This window comes from Schistocerca gregaria, chromosome X (genome assembly GCF_023897955.1).
Source record: "Schistocerca gregaria isolate iqSchGreg1 chromosome X, iqSchGreg1.2, whole genome shotgun sequence".
Lineage (NCBI taxonomy): Eukaryota > Metazoa > Arthropoda > Insecta > Orthoptera > Acrididae > Schistocerca > Schistocerca gregaria.
Window position 1 is genome coordinate 831,598,423 of NC_064931.1, and position 15,870 is coordinate 831,614,292.

The 15,870-nt window shown below is 38.6% G+C and overlaps 1 protein-coding gene across 4 annotated transcripts in view; it reads right to left on the reverse strand.

Annotated features, from left to right (window-relative positions):
- Positions 1-15,870, reverse strand: part of LOC126299335 (WD repeat-containing protein 7) — a 324,063-nt gene that overhangs the window by 139,080 nt on the left and 169,113 nt on the right. For 2 of the 4 annotated variants that reach the window (XM_049991166.1, XM_049991165.1), the window contains 2 exons: positions 11,582-11,719; positions 11,145-11,213 (listed from right to left, as the gene is read on the reverse strand). In XM_049991166.1, the coding sequence (XP_049847123.1) occupies positions 11,145-11,213; positions 11,582-11,719 (207 nt within the window). The remainder of the gene's footprint in view (positions 1-11,144; positions 11,214-11,581; positions 11,720-15,870) is intronic. The other 2 variants (XM_049991168.1, XM_049991167.1) reach the window with 1 other exon arrangement.

The following is a 15,870-nucleotide window of genomic DNA, read 5'->3' on the forward strand; positions in this document are numbered from 1 at the left end:
ACACAGGCAGATTGAAACTAGTCATGGTGTAAAAAAAGAAAGAAAGCAAAAGAAAGAAAGATAGAAAAAAATTGTGCAATTGGTCTGAACAATAAGCAATATGTTAATTAATATCAATGCAGTTGCACAATTCTCTCATGACGAATATGTGGGATATAGTGATAGGCTAATTTCTTGTCATTAACACTATGCCAACTTAAAATCCTTGGACTTTCTTCTGATACATTAAGTTCATGTGAAACCTATCAGTAATGAACCATTTATTTTTGTACATGTTGTGGAAGCACACGAGACACTATGCTCTCTGTCATGCATGTTCAAGACAATCTCACTACAAGTAATAGACTGAAACATGTATTCAGACAGAGGATAGGAAGTTCAACCACTTGTGTGAGGTGATGTGAACTATCCATAAAATGTAGAAAATGTTAAGTGTAGTGAACTATTACTTCAGTTAACATATGGGTATGTGCGACAAGCGCATAGCCTGGTAAAAGCGCATTTCCAAACCCATGTTAATATTCGTGTTTCTTCTAATTTTACTTAAGGAATCCAACCCCATGATATTGCTCCACTTTCATGCAGGCTCTAAGAGTGCTCTGTTTAAAGCACGTATAATTCACTAAATCTGAGAAAGGCTAAGCCTCCGAGCTGAAATATCGAACAAATACTTAACAAGCAAATTTAATCAAATGCTATTTTTGTGTATTGATATAAACTTTAACATATGTGGCACAATACTACCAGTACTATAAATCATTGTTGGATAATGAAACTCATTTTTAGGACTATTTCACTGAAACACAATTTCCTTCTTAGTGTATAACCTTTGTATACATACCAAAAATGAAGCTCAGGTGTCATACATTTTAAATGAAGCATGGTTTATGGTTTGGAGATGTCATAAATCTTGTGCATCCCACACACTGTTCTTGTGTGATGTCATAGCGTGAGCTGATAGTTGAGCAAATCTATAGCATTTTTGCCAGTGAAGTTTCTCATTTCGTGATTACTGTTTTTGATGTTGAAGCATTAAAGTTATTGGTGATTTATTAGTTTGTTTATTAAGTTTCCTTTTCTTTTTTACTGTATCTGAATTGAGATGCCAAGTCATTTGCCACAATCTTCTTTATTTCTTGTTAAACTTAGTGTGTTATGGTATTTTTATTGTTTTGTTATCGGCTCTTTCTGATCAATAGAGAGAAAAGAAAGAAAATCATTTACTGTGGAAGAGGAGGTCTGGATTTTGGAGAAAGTGGATTCCACCACAGAACACGAGTAGCACTTGCATGTGAATTGCAACTTTCAGTATCAACTATGAATTCAATTGTAAAAAACAGAAAATATCATACCTAGTGCTACAGAAAGCAGGCAAAGTGCCGAAAAGTGAAAGTGTGTGACCTATTTGAAATATGATGATTTTGGAGGAAACCACAAAACACTGATTTGAGATATTAAGGGCGGAAGGTATTGCAGTTAACAGGTGTTTTTAAGGGAGAAAGCACTTATAGTGACCAACATTATTGACAGAGAGAATTTCAGTGCCTCCAATAACTGGACTGACAGGTTTTGAAGCAGATACAATATATCTCATAGAACCGTCTGTGATGAATCAAATGATGTAGACAGTGACACTGTGCAGCAGTTGAGAAATGGAATATTACAGGCATTAATTGTGAAATATGATGCCAAAAACATATTTAACACTTACAAAACTGAACTTTTTTTTAATATGTTGCCAAACAAAACTTTGGGATTCAAAGACAATAAATGCCATGGTGGTAAACAAGTGCACTGAGGCTATCAATGATGTTGGAAGCTACTGCTGATGGCTGAGAGATGCTTCACCCCTTTTCAATAGGGAAATAAAAAAATATCTCATCGTTTTATAAATATACATTTACTTCCAACTTTGCACTATGCCAACCAAAAAGCCTGGATGACCTCACATCTTTTCAGAAAGTGGCTAGCTGCATTTGGTGCAAAAATGGGAACTCAAAATAGAAATATACTTCTTTTTGCTGATCACAGTCCTGCACACCTTATTTACAAGAACTTACAAAATGTGCAGTTACAATTTTTCTCAGCTAACAGCACATGCAAACTGCAGACTATAGATCTCAGAATTATAAACTCCTTTAAGTCTTTTTATAGGAAGAACTTCATTCAAAGGCTTTTGTCCACAATGGATTCTGGGATGAATTTCACATCTAGCTGAAAGCACTGCATTTCCTTGCTAAGTCATGGAAGGCTGTGAAGGACGATACAATAAACAATTTGAAAAAAGCAGAATTCTTTAATGGTACAAGGCATCAATATGGGAAACACTGCAACCAAAGCACTCTTTTAATGAATTTCTGCAATGACATAGATGCAGAGGAAAAAACCATGGAGGAATTTGCTTTAGAAAAACTGTCATCTAATCTTCACTCAGTGATGGAGGAGGAGGAGGAGGAGGAGAGTGTATTAGTGCCCACCAGTTCTCAGGGAGCTGCAGCAGTGGAACCACTACAAAAATATTTTTCTTTTGTTGAAGAGTGTGAAAAATATGCTTGAGACACTCTATGAATCGAAGAAACAGACTAAGGGCACATCAAACAAAAGAGCTAAACAAAAAACTATTACAGTCTTCTTTTGTAGAAAACAATAATTGTTACAACTATGATTTTTAACTGTAAATATTGAGTTAACATTCCTATTATGGACACCTCCATTTCCCATACAATAAAATATAAGCAAAATGTAAGATTCAGCTCACAGGAAGGCTACCCCACAACATTTCAGCTACTTGTACCATTCTACTTTCCAGTGGATAAGCAGAATTAGAAGGCAGTGCAATATCAGCAGTTGCTTAGCGATTCTACCCCTTTACAATTTTACTCCAGTTTACACCACAAATTCTCCAATCCCCTGAAAAGTGTAAAAGAGGGGTAATACTGTATTTCTGCTGTGATATTGTACTATTGATAAAGTCACAGACAAATATGAAGAGAACAATTAGTTCTAATTGGTTAATACTATTACGCAACCTGTAAAATCTGTTATGGGCTTCTTTGCTAGATTAAGTGGCAGAAACACATGCAACATTTAACTTTAAATGCGAACATTTTAGGTTAGGCTTTACCGTGACTGTTATTGACATCAAATGAAACAAGAAATTTACTGTTAGCAGTCATGATGCGTTTCCATCTGTGATGTGTTATGACAGTGAAAGGAACCTGTGACCATTGGAGACTGTGCCACAAGTTCCTCAAAAAATCTTAACACACACACACACACACACACACACACACACACACACACACACACACACACACACACATCATGGAGATAAATAAATGGTGATTGTTAACAGTAAACTTGTGGTTTCATTTGATGCAATATTTCATTAACTGTATACATATTTTACTTTTCGTAAATGTCAACAGAAAAAAAAAATCTATATGCTGTAGGATGATTGGAGAGGTATGAAACTGATATGTTAACATAGTAAATTGCATCACAATATTCAAAACAAAATATGATGAGTGACAGATAAAAGTAAACCACTGACAATGTAGAAGTTGATGCTTTTTGAATATCTGGTTTCTTTCATTGTATGCGAGGAGAAACAATTCTGAGGCAGCCATTCAGCAGCTGCTGATTAACATAAGGCACACAGACATGAGTAAAAGCCGACAGTTTCACTAGCTTGTGAGCAACTACACTTTTCCCTACTTCATGTACACATTCTCTCCCATATTACTACACAGACAACCAATTGTGGCTCTGGTGGCACTTAAGCACCACACAGCAATCGGCCACAAGTAAATTTTGCTAATTTGTGAATATGTGGCAGAGAAACACAAGCAAATAAAAAGGGGCAGCAAAATCCACAATAAAAGTTGAAGCTTCCTGGTATATTAAAATGGTGGCAGACCATGACTCGAAGTTGGGACCTTTGCCTTTCACGGGCAATTGCTCTACTGACTGAGCTACCAAGCAACATTCATGACCTGTCCTCACAGCGTTACTTCTGCCAGTACCTTGTTTCTCACTTTCCAAACTTAATAGAAGCTCTCCTGTGGAACAGCAAGACTAGCACTACAGAAAGAAAGGATATTGCAGAGACATGGATTAGCCACAGTCTGGAGGATGTTTATAGAATGAAGCACTTGCTTGCGAAAAACAAAGGTTCTGAGTTCGAGTCTCCATCCCGTACAGTTTTAATCTGCTAGTAAGTTATATATCAGCGCACACTCCACTGCAGTGTGAAAATTTTTGTCTGGAAACATCCTCCAGACTGCGGTTGAGCCATGTCTTCGCAATATTCTTTCTTCCAGGAGTGTTAGTCTTGCAAGTTTTGCTGGAGAGCTTCTGTGAAGTTTGGAAGGTAGAAGGCAAGGTACTGGTGGAAGTAAAGCTGTGAGGACAGGTTGCGAGTCGTGCTTGAGGAGCTCAGTCGGTAGTGCACTTGCTCAAAGTGGGGCAGAGAACTTGAGCTGATGTTATGGTTCTGCACACAGTTTTAATGTCAGGAAGTTTCATACCAGTGCAAACTCTGCTGCAGAGTGAAAATTTCATTCTGGACAATAAAATTTGTCTGTAAGCCAAATTAAATAAAGAATGGGATAAGTTATTTGTACAAACTATCACTACAAACAAGGAGAATAATGTAAGAGTTAAAAACAACAGGCATAGAAAATTACCCACAGTCAAGACGCTATTGCTATTACTAAATGGCAGAAGTTAACAAAGTGTCACAGACAAACAACTTGATCTGAAAGACTAATAACTACAAATAAGTTGAAATTCCAGTTTTCTTCAGCCTATGATTATAATCTGGGATATTTTCTATACAGTCTATGTCCATAGTGGTATACAGTCTATGTCCATAGTGGAACACTTAAATCAGTCCATACACACTAACTTATTCCAAGCAGAGATTTGGCTTTTCATTGTCCTCTTCTGTTTCCTTAACTTTTAGATTCTTTCTGATCTGGCTGCCCTTTCTTCAATAGTTATGGTGTACTGATTTCATTTAAATGTTTTTTGTTCGTGTCTCGAGTGTGCTCCTCAGAATAGCCGTTTCTTTTCTGTTTTCAATTTGTTTCGTTGTTATATTCAACCCTTCTAAATCATCCTGGATCTCTCTGAACCACTTTTTCCAAAAGTATTTAAATAGTTAATTTACTATACTAGGAAGCAGTCAAAGTGGTGGCTGGGAGGAGAAGGTCAATTTTCTCACCCCTTGTCTTCTCCCCGTCTCTAAATGTCAATGAAAAGCCTCTGGCCTAGTCTCGTCTGTGACCTGGAGCTCACACTGGTATCACAGCATTATTTCCGCCATGGGTGGCATCCAGGTATCATCATAAGAAACAAGGGCTATCAAATAGACACCTTTCATTAACAGAGTTTATAATACTGCACTTTATTCACACTGCTGCTGGCACAGCTTTGCTTTGCCACTATACACTATGCAGCCTTTACTTACGTGTGCACCACATGGAAGTGTACTATAGTGATGACAGTCTCAAGAAACACAGAGCCAAACAAAGCGTGTCATATAAAAGGTATATGAATTTCTTTGGTACCTTAAAGATAATGGCAGAAGTGACAAAACGTTACCACCAGTGTAGATTGCAACAACAAATGCATGTGGTGTTTCACTATGAAGCATACAGAGAATATCTGCCGAAGCAGGGGTGCTGGAAAAAAGCATTTGCTTAACTTGTTACTAGAATAGGTGTTATGATCAATAATCGATATTGAAATTGTATGTTATCTCACTAGGGGTAAGATAGATACTGCCTACAGGAAAATTAAAGAGACCTTTGGAGAGAAGAGAACCACGTGTATGAATATCAAGAGCTCAGATGGCAGCCCAGTTCTAAGCAAAGAAGGGAAGGCAGAAAGGTGGAAGGAGTATATAGAAGGTTTATACAAGGGCGATGTACTTGAGGACAATATTATGGAAATAGAAGAGGATGTAGATGAAGACGAAATGGGAGATACGATACTGCGTGAAGAGTTTGACAGAGCACTGAAAGACCTGAGTCGAAACAAGGCCCCCGGAGTAGACAACATTCCATTAGAACTACTGACGGCCTTGGGAGAGCCAGTCATGACAAAACTCTACCAGCTGGTGAGCAAGATGTATGAGACAGGCGAAATACCCTCAGACTTCAAGAAGAATATAATAATTCCAATCCCAAAGAAAGCAGGTGCTGACAGATGTGAAAATTACCGAACTATCAGTTTAATAAGCCACGGCTGCAAAATACTAACGCGAATTCTTTACAGACGAATGGAAAAACTGGTAGATGCAGACCTCGGGGAGGATCAGTTTGGATTCCGTCGAAATGTTGGAACACGTGAGGCAATACTGACCTTACGACTTATCTTAGAAGAAAGATTAAGAAAAGGCAAACCTACGTTTCTAGCATTTGTAGACTTAGAGAAAGCTTTTGACAATGTTGACTGGAATACTCTTTTTCAAATTCTAAAGGTGGCAGGGGTAAAATACAGGGAGCGAAAGGCTATTTATAATTTGTACAGAAACCAGATGGCAGTAATAAGAGTCGAGGGGCATGAAAGGGAAGCAGTGGTTGGGAAAGGAGTGAGACAGGGTTGTAGCCTCTCCCCGATGTTATTCAATCTGTATATTGAGCAAGCAGTAAAGGAAACAAAAGAAAAATTTGGAGTAGGTATTAAAATTCATGGAGACGAAGTAAAAACTTTGAGGTTCGCCGATGACATTGTAATTCTGTCAGAGGCGGCAAAGGACTTGGAAGAGCAGTTGAACGGAATGGACAGTGTCTTGAAAGGAGGATATAAGATGAACATTAACAAAAGCAAAACGAGGATAATGGAATGTAGTCAAATTAAGTCGGGTGATGCTGAGGGAATTAGATTAGGAAATGAGACACTTAAAGTAGTAAAGGAGTTTTGCTATTTAGGAAGTAAAATAACTGATGATGGTCGAAGTAGAGAGGATATAAAATGTAGACTGGCAATGGCAAGGAAAGCGTTTCTGAAGAAGAGAAATTTGTTAACATTGAATATAGATTTATGTATCAGGAAGTCGTTTCTGAAAGTATTTGTTTGGAGTGTAGCCATGTATGGAAGTGAAACATGGACGATAACTAGTTTGGACAAGAAGAGAATAGAAGCTTTCGAAATGTGGTGCTACAGAAGAATACTGAAGATAAGGTGGATAGATCACGTAACTAATGAGGAGGTATTGAATAGGATTGGGGAGAAGAGAAGTTTGTGGCACAACTTGACTAGAAGAAGGGATCGGTTGGTAGGACATGTTTTGAGGCATCAAGGGATCACAAATTTAGCATTGGAGGGCAGCGTGGAGGGTAAAAATCGTAGAGGGAGACCGAGAGATGAGTACACTAAGCAGATTCAGAAGGATGTAGGTTGCAGTAGGTACTGGGAGATGAAGCAGCTTGCACAGGATAGAGTAGCATGGAGAGCTGCATCAAACCAGTCTCAGGACTGAAGACAACAACAACATGTTCTGTGTAGCTATGACGGTGATCTTTGGTCACCAACGGGTTTTCAGCCACTTGAGTTTTGGCCGCAGTGAAGTGTAGCCATTTTCAAGTTCTGGTAATAAATATGTGTTTTTGTTTTACACAAACCATGGAATACTGCATCATTATTTCGTTAGTCCAGTGATAATTAAAAACCCACACCTTTTCTTGGGCCCAGAGCAGCAAGGGAATCACCACCTAGACAACGAGAAGCCACATGGACAATGCAGACTCAGCAGCATCAACAAAGGAGACATCATGGCCAGCTACAAAAAGTACTACACAGCCATTAGCCACACTGTAACGGTGTCCTTTTGCAGCATAGTAGAGACGGCCCGTGATACATTGACTCATCAATAGGCATATAAACACATCACACACATTTTGTCAGTAAATGAAGATAGACAGCCACTCATCTGAAGTCAATTGATTCATTGATCCACAGTACAGTAGTGTCCTGATAATCTGAACTAATTGGGTCCGGATCTTGCTCGGATTACCAATTTGTTCGGGTTAGCCAGAATTATGGTGACGAATTTCTAGAATGAAGTATACCAAGCAGATAAGTAGGTACACCATGGTAACAAATGGGAACCAGTGTGGGAACAATGGCTCGCTCTCACTCCCTGCACTTGTTGTTGTGCATTGTTGAGACCTTTGTAGTGTCTGAGGTCAGTGCACTGCCAACTGGCTCGCAAAGCACTTGTTTACGCTAGTTATCGATCGCTGGCATGTGTAACAGTTGTATTGTATTCATTCAGGTGTAGTGGTGCACATATTTTCATCGTGAGTAAACGGAAACATACAATGTTAACTCTCAAAGAAAAACTGAATGCTTTGAAGCAGATAGACAATGGTGAGAATGTATCTAAACTGGCAACGGGACTGGTTGTTGGTAAAGCAACCACTTTTGATTGGAAGAAGAACCAAGTGAAGCTTGAACAGTCCTGTGCAACATTTTCGGGAAAAACACTCGAAATTCAGCAGACTTCAAAACAGTCCCAGTTCGATAAAGTGGACGAAGCTCTTTTCCTTCGGTTTACACAAGAAAGAGAAAGGGGAACTCCTTTGAGTGGAGCACTGGTTCAGGAGAATGCTGTTTACCCAAACAAGTTAATGAATGGTGATGAGTCTTTTAGTGTGAGTACAGGTTGGTTGGATAGACTTAAAAAAACGTCATGCAATCCGTCAGCTACCAATTACTGGAGAGAAACTTTCTTCTGACCGTGATGAAGCGAAGGGGTGAGTTTGAAAAAATGATAAGAGAGGGAAAGTATTCTTCTCAACAAATTTATAACACTGATGAGACTGGCCTTAATTTTAGGGCAATGATAACAAAAAGCCTGGCATCAAAACCAGAAGACCATGCTCCTGGTTTTAAAATGTGCAAAGATCATGTGACTTTATTAGCGTGCAGCAACACTGCTGGTAATCAGAAGCTGCCTTTAATGCTGATCAGCAAATCTGCTAGGCCCAGAGCTTCTAAAAACTTTAACATTAAGTCCCTGCCTGTATATTATTACAACCAGAAAAAAGCACGGATGGATGGTAAGCTGTTCAAAGAATAGTTTCATGGCCAGTTTGTTCCCTCTGTTCGACGGTTTTCTAAGGAAAATCATTTGTCTCCCCATGTAATCCTTTCGATTGATAACGAGCCATCTCATCCCAGCACAGAGGAACTATGTGATGGAGAAACAGTGGCGAATGTTTTGCTGCCGAATGTTACACCACTTCTACAGCCGATGGACCAGGGCATACTGCAAACAATAAAACTGATTTACAGAAAACAATTATTAAGAATGCTGATCCAAGATGATAGCATCCCTTTAGTGGACAAAATAAAAAAGACCAATGCAAAGGATGTTGTTTATAGGGTCCGCTGAGGCATGGTAGAATACTTCATAAAATACTCTGAGAAAATCATGGAAAAAACTGTGGACATCTCTTGAATTTCAGGACAACCTAGTTGAAAATGAAGACGAAAATCCACTTCAAATGATACTGACAATCCCTGGATGTGAAGAAGCTAGTGAAGGAGAAGTAGATGAGTGGATGGCAGTGGATGGGGCTTGTGTGGTGAACCTTACTGATGCTGATTTAGTTGCTGCTGCGACTCAACACCAGGAAGAAGTGGACTGGTGTGACAAGTGACAATGAGCCTGGAAGCGACAAAGTAGAGCTGGTGCCACAGAGTGATGCAGCAGAAGCCCTTGACCTCGCGCTACGTTATTTGGAGCAACAGCCCACTGCTACACCTGCTGATTTGATGTTTGTGAGACGATGGCAAAACTATGCATCATAACAGATTGTCATCATTACACCAAAAAACAGCTGAGTTTTTGTCATCTAAAAAGTAGGGATAAAATGTACACTGTTTTTTTTAGTAAGTCTGACAGCTTTTCTTTCATTGTTACGCATTGTTTAAGCCTAATATTTTCTTGCCATTTTTTCTAATATGTGTTTGCTGTACTGTGTAAATTAAAATAGTGTGTATGAACAGAAGTTTGTCGCACAGTTTTCCGTACGTAGATTAACATTTTTCATGTTCGGATTAACTGAATGTTCAGATTACCGGAACTCTGCTGTACATAGATGCACACACCAATACAAAGAATATACTAGCTTTCAAGCTATCACTATGTTTCCAGTTTAAGCACATATTCACCCCCACCTCCTCTCTCTCTCTCTCTCTCTCTCTCCCCCCCCCCCCCCTCTCTCTCTCTCTCTCTCTCTCTCTCTCTCTCTCTCTCTCTCTCTCTGTGTGTGTGTGTGTGTGTGTGTGTTGCCACACAGCAATCAGTTATAGGTGAGCAATTGCCCTTCTTCGTTCTTTTTAATGAGTTCCATGCTGGAATTTCTGTTCTTGAAACATAATAAGCACTGATATTTCACAAAAGTTATATTGGTTCATTTGTTCAAATGCACAGCTGTCAGAAGCAGTATACAATATACAATCCATATAGTCAGCCAGAAGACTGAATATCATATTTATTAACACATGATTAAGTGGCACATGGTAATGATTAACTCAAACCTCAGATCACTGCCCTGATGCTTTGGAAGTGTAGTACAAAGAATCACACAAAAAGTAAATTTAGATATCTCTGCCCCACTCATTGTGGAAATAATCGCCAAACACCCACTCCAAGTAAGTTGTTTCTCTGAACTACAGGTTTTTTTGAGCAAACTCCATGTAAATTCCTCTCTAAATAGTATGCCTTTCTAAGACAAAATGCTATGTTTCAGACAAGTAATAGCTAAACTATAACAAGATAACAAGCCAGAAGATAACAGCACTACTGATGCTATATTTACAAACACAGGCACATAAACCAGAGTGATGCTGAATACATTTTTTGAAGCATTTCAATGACAAAGTTTGAAGCAGGAAGGTATGTTACAAGACTACATACAATGCCAACATGCACTAAGGTATTTGAGCATATTAAAAGCAAAGTATAATTAACACCAAACACTGTCATAAAAGAGAAATGCAGTGAACATCAATTCACACAACACAGATTTTTATCTGTTAACACATATCTGCAAAGCTATCACACTGCTCAAAAGTCTACTGAAAGCATTCAGTATGCAGCAAAAATGACAAGTAGGGAGTTGTACCATGTCGATCCTTTTCCTTGAGGATGCGCTCCACATCACCCGCCTTGTCCTTGACCCGACCAAAGAAATCTGGACAGGGTCACACTTAGATTAGAAGGCTGTCATGAATTGTGACACATGAAACAAATATAAGCTGAACAATACAAAGAAACTGATCACAGTCGCAATAATCTGATTTCAATGGATACAATTTGCTAAATCAGTAAGAATAATGTTCACATATTACCCTGTTAATTCTTCCGAATTTTCAATATTACAGTCACAGACAAATCAGATATGTCAACAATTTGCTTTATTCTTTAAGTACATTAATATCTGTCATAAAAAGTATATGGAATGGTGAAAGAGGTGGAAGTATATGTATCACAAAAGTGACATTTTTGTAGCCTACAGGAATTTTCCACATACATTTTTAAGAAAGCCAATTTTTTACTGACCTGCTATCTTCTTGTGAGCATCTGGTGATGCAGACTGTGTAAGGGCAGCCACTTTCTGATACTCAGCTTGATTAATGAGCCCTTGTGCTTCGAGGGTACCAGGGGACATAGTACTGTACTCTTCCTGCAGCAATTGCACTGTAATATTTTTAATTGTAGTTTACAGGTTATTATACTTATTTTCATTTTTCATCAGATGTTCTTTATTAAGCACACAACAAGTTTTGGGTTTACTTTTATTTTAACTTGATGGAATTCATAAAAAAATGTTCTATCCTTGCACAAAACTAGCTATTCAGTCTTTGACATAATTTTAAACATCACAATTTTGATATGACTGAAATGACAGGTATGCACATTTCAATACGAATTTCAGATGGTAACATTTTCAAATAGGAGTTGAATGTTTATGTGCTAGTCAGTTGGATGACATCCATGAAGTAAGGTGGAGTGACATGTAGGCATAACAGAATGGTAGATAGGAGCTACTGTGTTTGGACATGCCCTTGACCAAACTGTGACTGAAATTGACCAATTTGTTTGAGTAGCAATGAGAAGTGTCCAATGTTCCTACAAGGAATGATGCACCATTCACAGTCATCTAACATGGTGCAAGAACAATAGTTGTAAAAACATCCAAACTGACATGAAACAATATTATGAAAAGGTCAGTCACTACTCACCATATAGCGGAGATGCTGAGTCACAGATAGGCACAACAAAAAGACTGTCACAAATAAAGCTTACTGCTTCAGTTGTGTATGGCATTCCTGAAGAAATCTGTGGAGTCTTACTCACTTAATTGATGTCATTGTCAACTATAGAGGCAATATTACTACAGTGATGCCTCCTGGAGATGATTATTTTCTTACTGGTGTGCATAGAATCTATGGTCTGTCAGTTTGCATAATTCCCGGAATGGTTAAATACGGAAGCCACAGATGATTACCAAAATACAAGAAACAGCTTAAACAACATAACTGATAATGGAGTGAACCACATTAACATCTCACTCAACCTGATTGGATACTCTGCAAAATGTACACACGATCTGTGTGCACAACCTGTGAACATTCTCTTGAAGCATTTTGTTATCATTTGTCTCGCAGTGCAGCACATAATTCCATTAGTCATAATGGAGATGAGAAAACTCCACTAGATTCTGCACTCATCAGATTTTCTCCTCTAAAATTGTCAACATAGGCTCAATAATGTTCAGGGACAGTAATTGCATGCACCAGAGGAGATGCTTTCCAGCTTCTCTGGAATGAATATTTCACACTACAGTGGAGTGTGCACTGTAATGAAACTTCCTGGAAGATGGAAATTGTGTGTCAGACCAGGATTCAACCTGTGGAATTTTTCGTTTCATGGATAAGGCAAGAGTTTTTGTGTTTGAGGCTCAGACATACAGGACCCAGTAGTGTTAACAGGGCCATTATTTTAGTAGATAGTGTCTTTGTTAGGGACTAATTTATGTCCACTTGGCCACGTAAAATACCCAAAAAATCTTTAGTCATATTAAATCTCAGATTAGTGAATCTATGGTCCACATCAACACTTGACCATAAGTTGATCTGAGCATCTGTCATGCTTAAATGCAATCTGCTTTTGGGAAAGATAAGAGGGTTCACTCTGATCATAACACTTTATTTAAATTATTAACAGCTCTTACTGCCCAGTCTCAGAAGTGATCAGTCCTCTCATAATCAATCTGTGCAGCTTGAATTGCACGGCAGTAACAGAAATAAACTGTCACATACGGTAACTGATTTTTGTGTCATATTTGTTCTTTGCAAAAATCTACTTCAGCTCTGGAAATCTACATCACTTAGACTTAATCTTTTGTTTTTTAATGATAAGAGCATAAACAGGTTATGGCAAGACACCATATATGGTGCATTTGCTTTCAGTATCTTCAGCGACATACTACACTAATAGCACTGAAATCAACATTGTTATTCAAACTAACAAGTACTTATAAAGTCGATAGTAGCCCTTGAGGCAGCTAAGTCATAACACCCCTCGTTTCTCCCCAACCGTAATAGATACAAAGATGCCATTTGGACAGTGAATTGCAGGGGCGAGGCTACTTGAATACATCACATTTCATGTTTGTGCTACTTTTATTACAGAGATGAGGCCATCCATCCCAGGTGTTTGGTTTTTAATGGAACCCTATGTTAAATTCTAGCGTAACATGATGGGATTAAAAAGATGGTTTCAAATATGTGTATATCATAATATTTAGGCAAATAGTTTTTGAGACACAGATATGTTCTTGTATCATGTTCATCCTATGAAGCAGCGTTGTCCAATGTGACCTTTCCTGTTGTTCAGAGTACATGGTAAACGTCACGAGTCCGTCCTTACACAAACATGCCCATTTACCCGACAATAGTAATACATACTGTGATATTTTGTGCAAAAATTAACTAATGATTTCGCACCAATATTATTCAGTTATTTGACAACTGTGACACCAAAATAGAAGACAACATACAATATTAAAATACATACAGTCTTAAAATGTAAATGGGGAGGCTATTATCACAATTATTTCATATGTATTTGTTTTTTATTTGAAAATATTTACTGTTGACCACAATACGAAGCAAATACACACAAAGATGCAAAATACATACTGTACACAATACAAAACTTTACTGAAGCATGTGCTCAAAATGCTTCCCCTCTGCTGCAATGCACATTTGTAGTCGCAGTTCGAATGATTTGTGAACGGCTGTGAGGGTGTCACGTGAGATATCAGCGCACACTTCGACGATACGTTGCTTCATATCGTCTGGCATAGTTGGTATTCGAGCACACACTTGATATTTGATTGCTCCCCACAGGGGGAAAAAAAAAAAAAAAAAAAAAAAAAAAAAAAAAAAAAAAAAAAAAAAAACACACACACAAGAGGGGTCCAATCTGGAGACTGGGCTGGCCACTTCACTTCAGCACGTTGTCCTATCCAACAATCCGGGAACTTTTCATTCAACAGCTCTGTAGCCACACGGGAAGAGTGAGCAGGACAGCCATCATGTTGGAACCACATGCACTGACGCGCAGTTAGTGGTACCTCTTCCAGCAAAATGGGCAGAATGTTTCACAGGAACTGTGCATAGTTATTGCCATTTAGTACACCCGGAATGACGTATGGCCCCACAATGACATTTCCGACGATGCCACACCACACGTTAACACTCCAAGGTTGCTGATGCTGTACCTGTCGAAGCCAATGAGGGCTCTCTATTGATCAGTAATGTATATTATGCAAATTCACATACTGTGGTTGGTAAAAGTTGCTTCATCAGTACAAAGCACTCATTGAAAAAACGTTGGATCATCTTGTAGGTGCTGCAGAGCAAACAGGCAAAATTCCTGGCACCGTTAGAAATCCACACCGGAGAATGCTTGATGTAATGAGAGGTGAAATGGGTGAAATCTATGCCGGTGCAATGTGCATAGAACACTTCTCTGACTTATACCACATTCTGAGGTGATACGGTGTGACCAAACAGTAGGGTCGTTATGTGTCAACGCTAGAATGCCCTCTTCATGTACCTCGCCAGTTGCAGTTCTCTGCCTTGTCCTCTGTATGGTGTTCCATGATCCCGATTCAAGTTGCTTCTTGTGCAATACATGCAAGAAGCTGGTGCATAGGATGTTCACGATCAGGATACAGCTCTCCATATCGCTTTATTGATCTAACAGTATTTTTTCTGCTTTCATCTACACTAGAAGAATATTTAACTGCTCCAGGAAATTGTGATGCAAATGCGAAGTCTCATTACCCCAGCAGCACATTTATACCCTTCTCCTCTCCAGCTACCTCGTGCATCACCTTGCGGCGTTATCGAGAGGCAGCAAAACATCGCCTTCCCTGTTAAGTTCCTCAGTGGTCAACAGTAAAGGTCGCATTGGACAATGCCACTTCAAAGAACAAACACGATAAGAGAACATATCTATGCCTCAAAAACTATTCACCTAAATATTATGATATACACATATTTGAAACAGTCTTTTTAAGCCCATCATGTTATGCTAAAATTTAACATAGGGTTCCATTTAAAGAAACTAAAGATGGCCTCATATCTCTGTAATAAAAAATAGCACAAACATGAAATGTGATGTATTCAAGTAGCCCCTGTCCCAGAAATTCACTGGCCAAACAAACGGCACCTTTGTATCTATTATGGTTAACACTCATGCCACTTTAGTCATTATATCAGTCATCACAACTATGAAAAGCAATGGCAATAATGCACTTCTTTGTTTCAGACTGT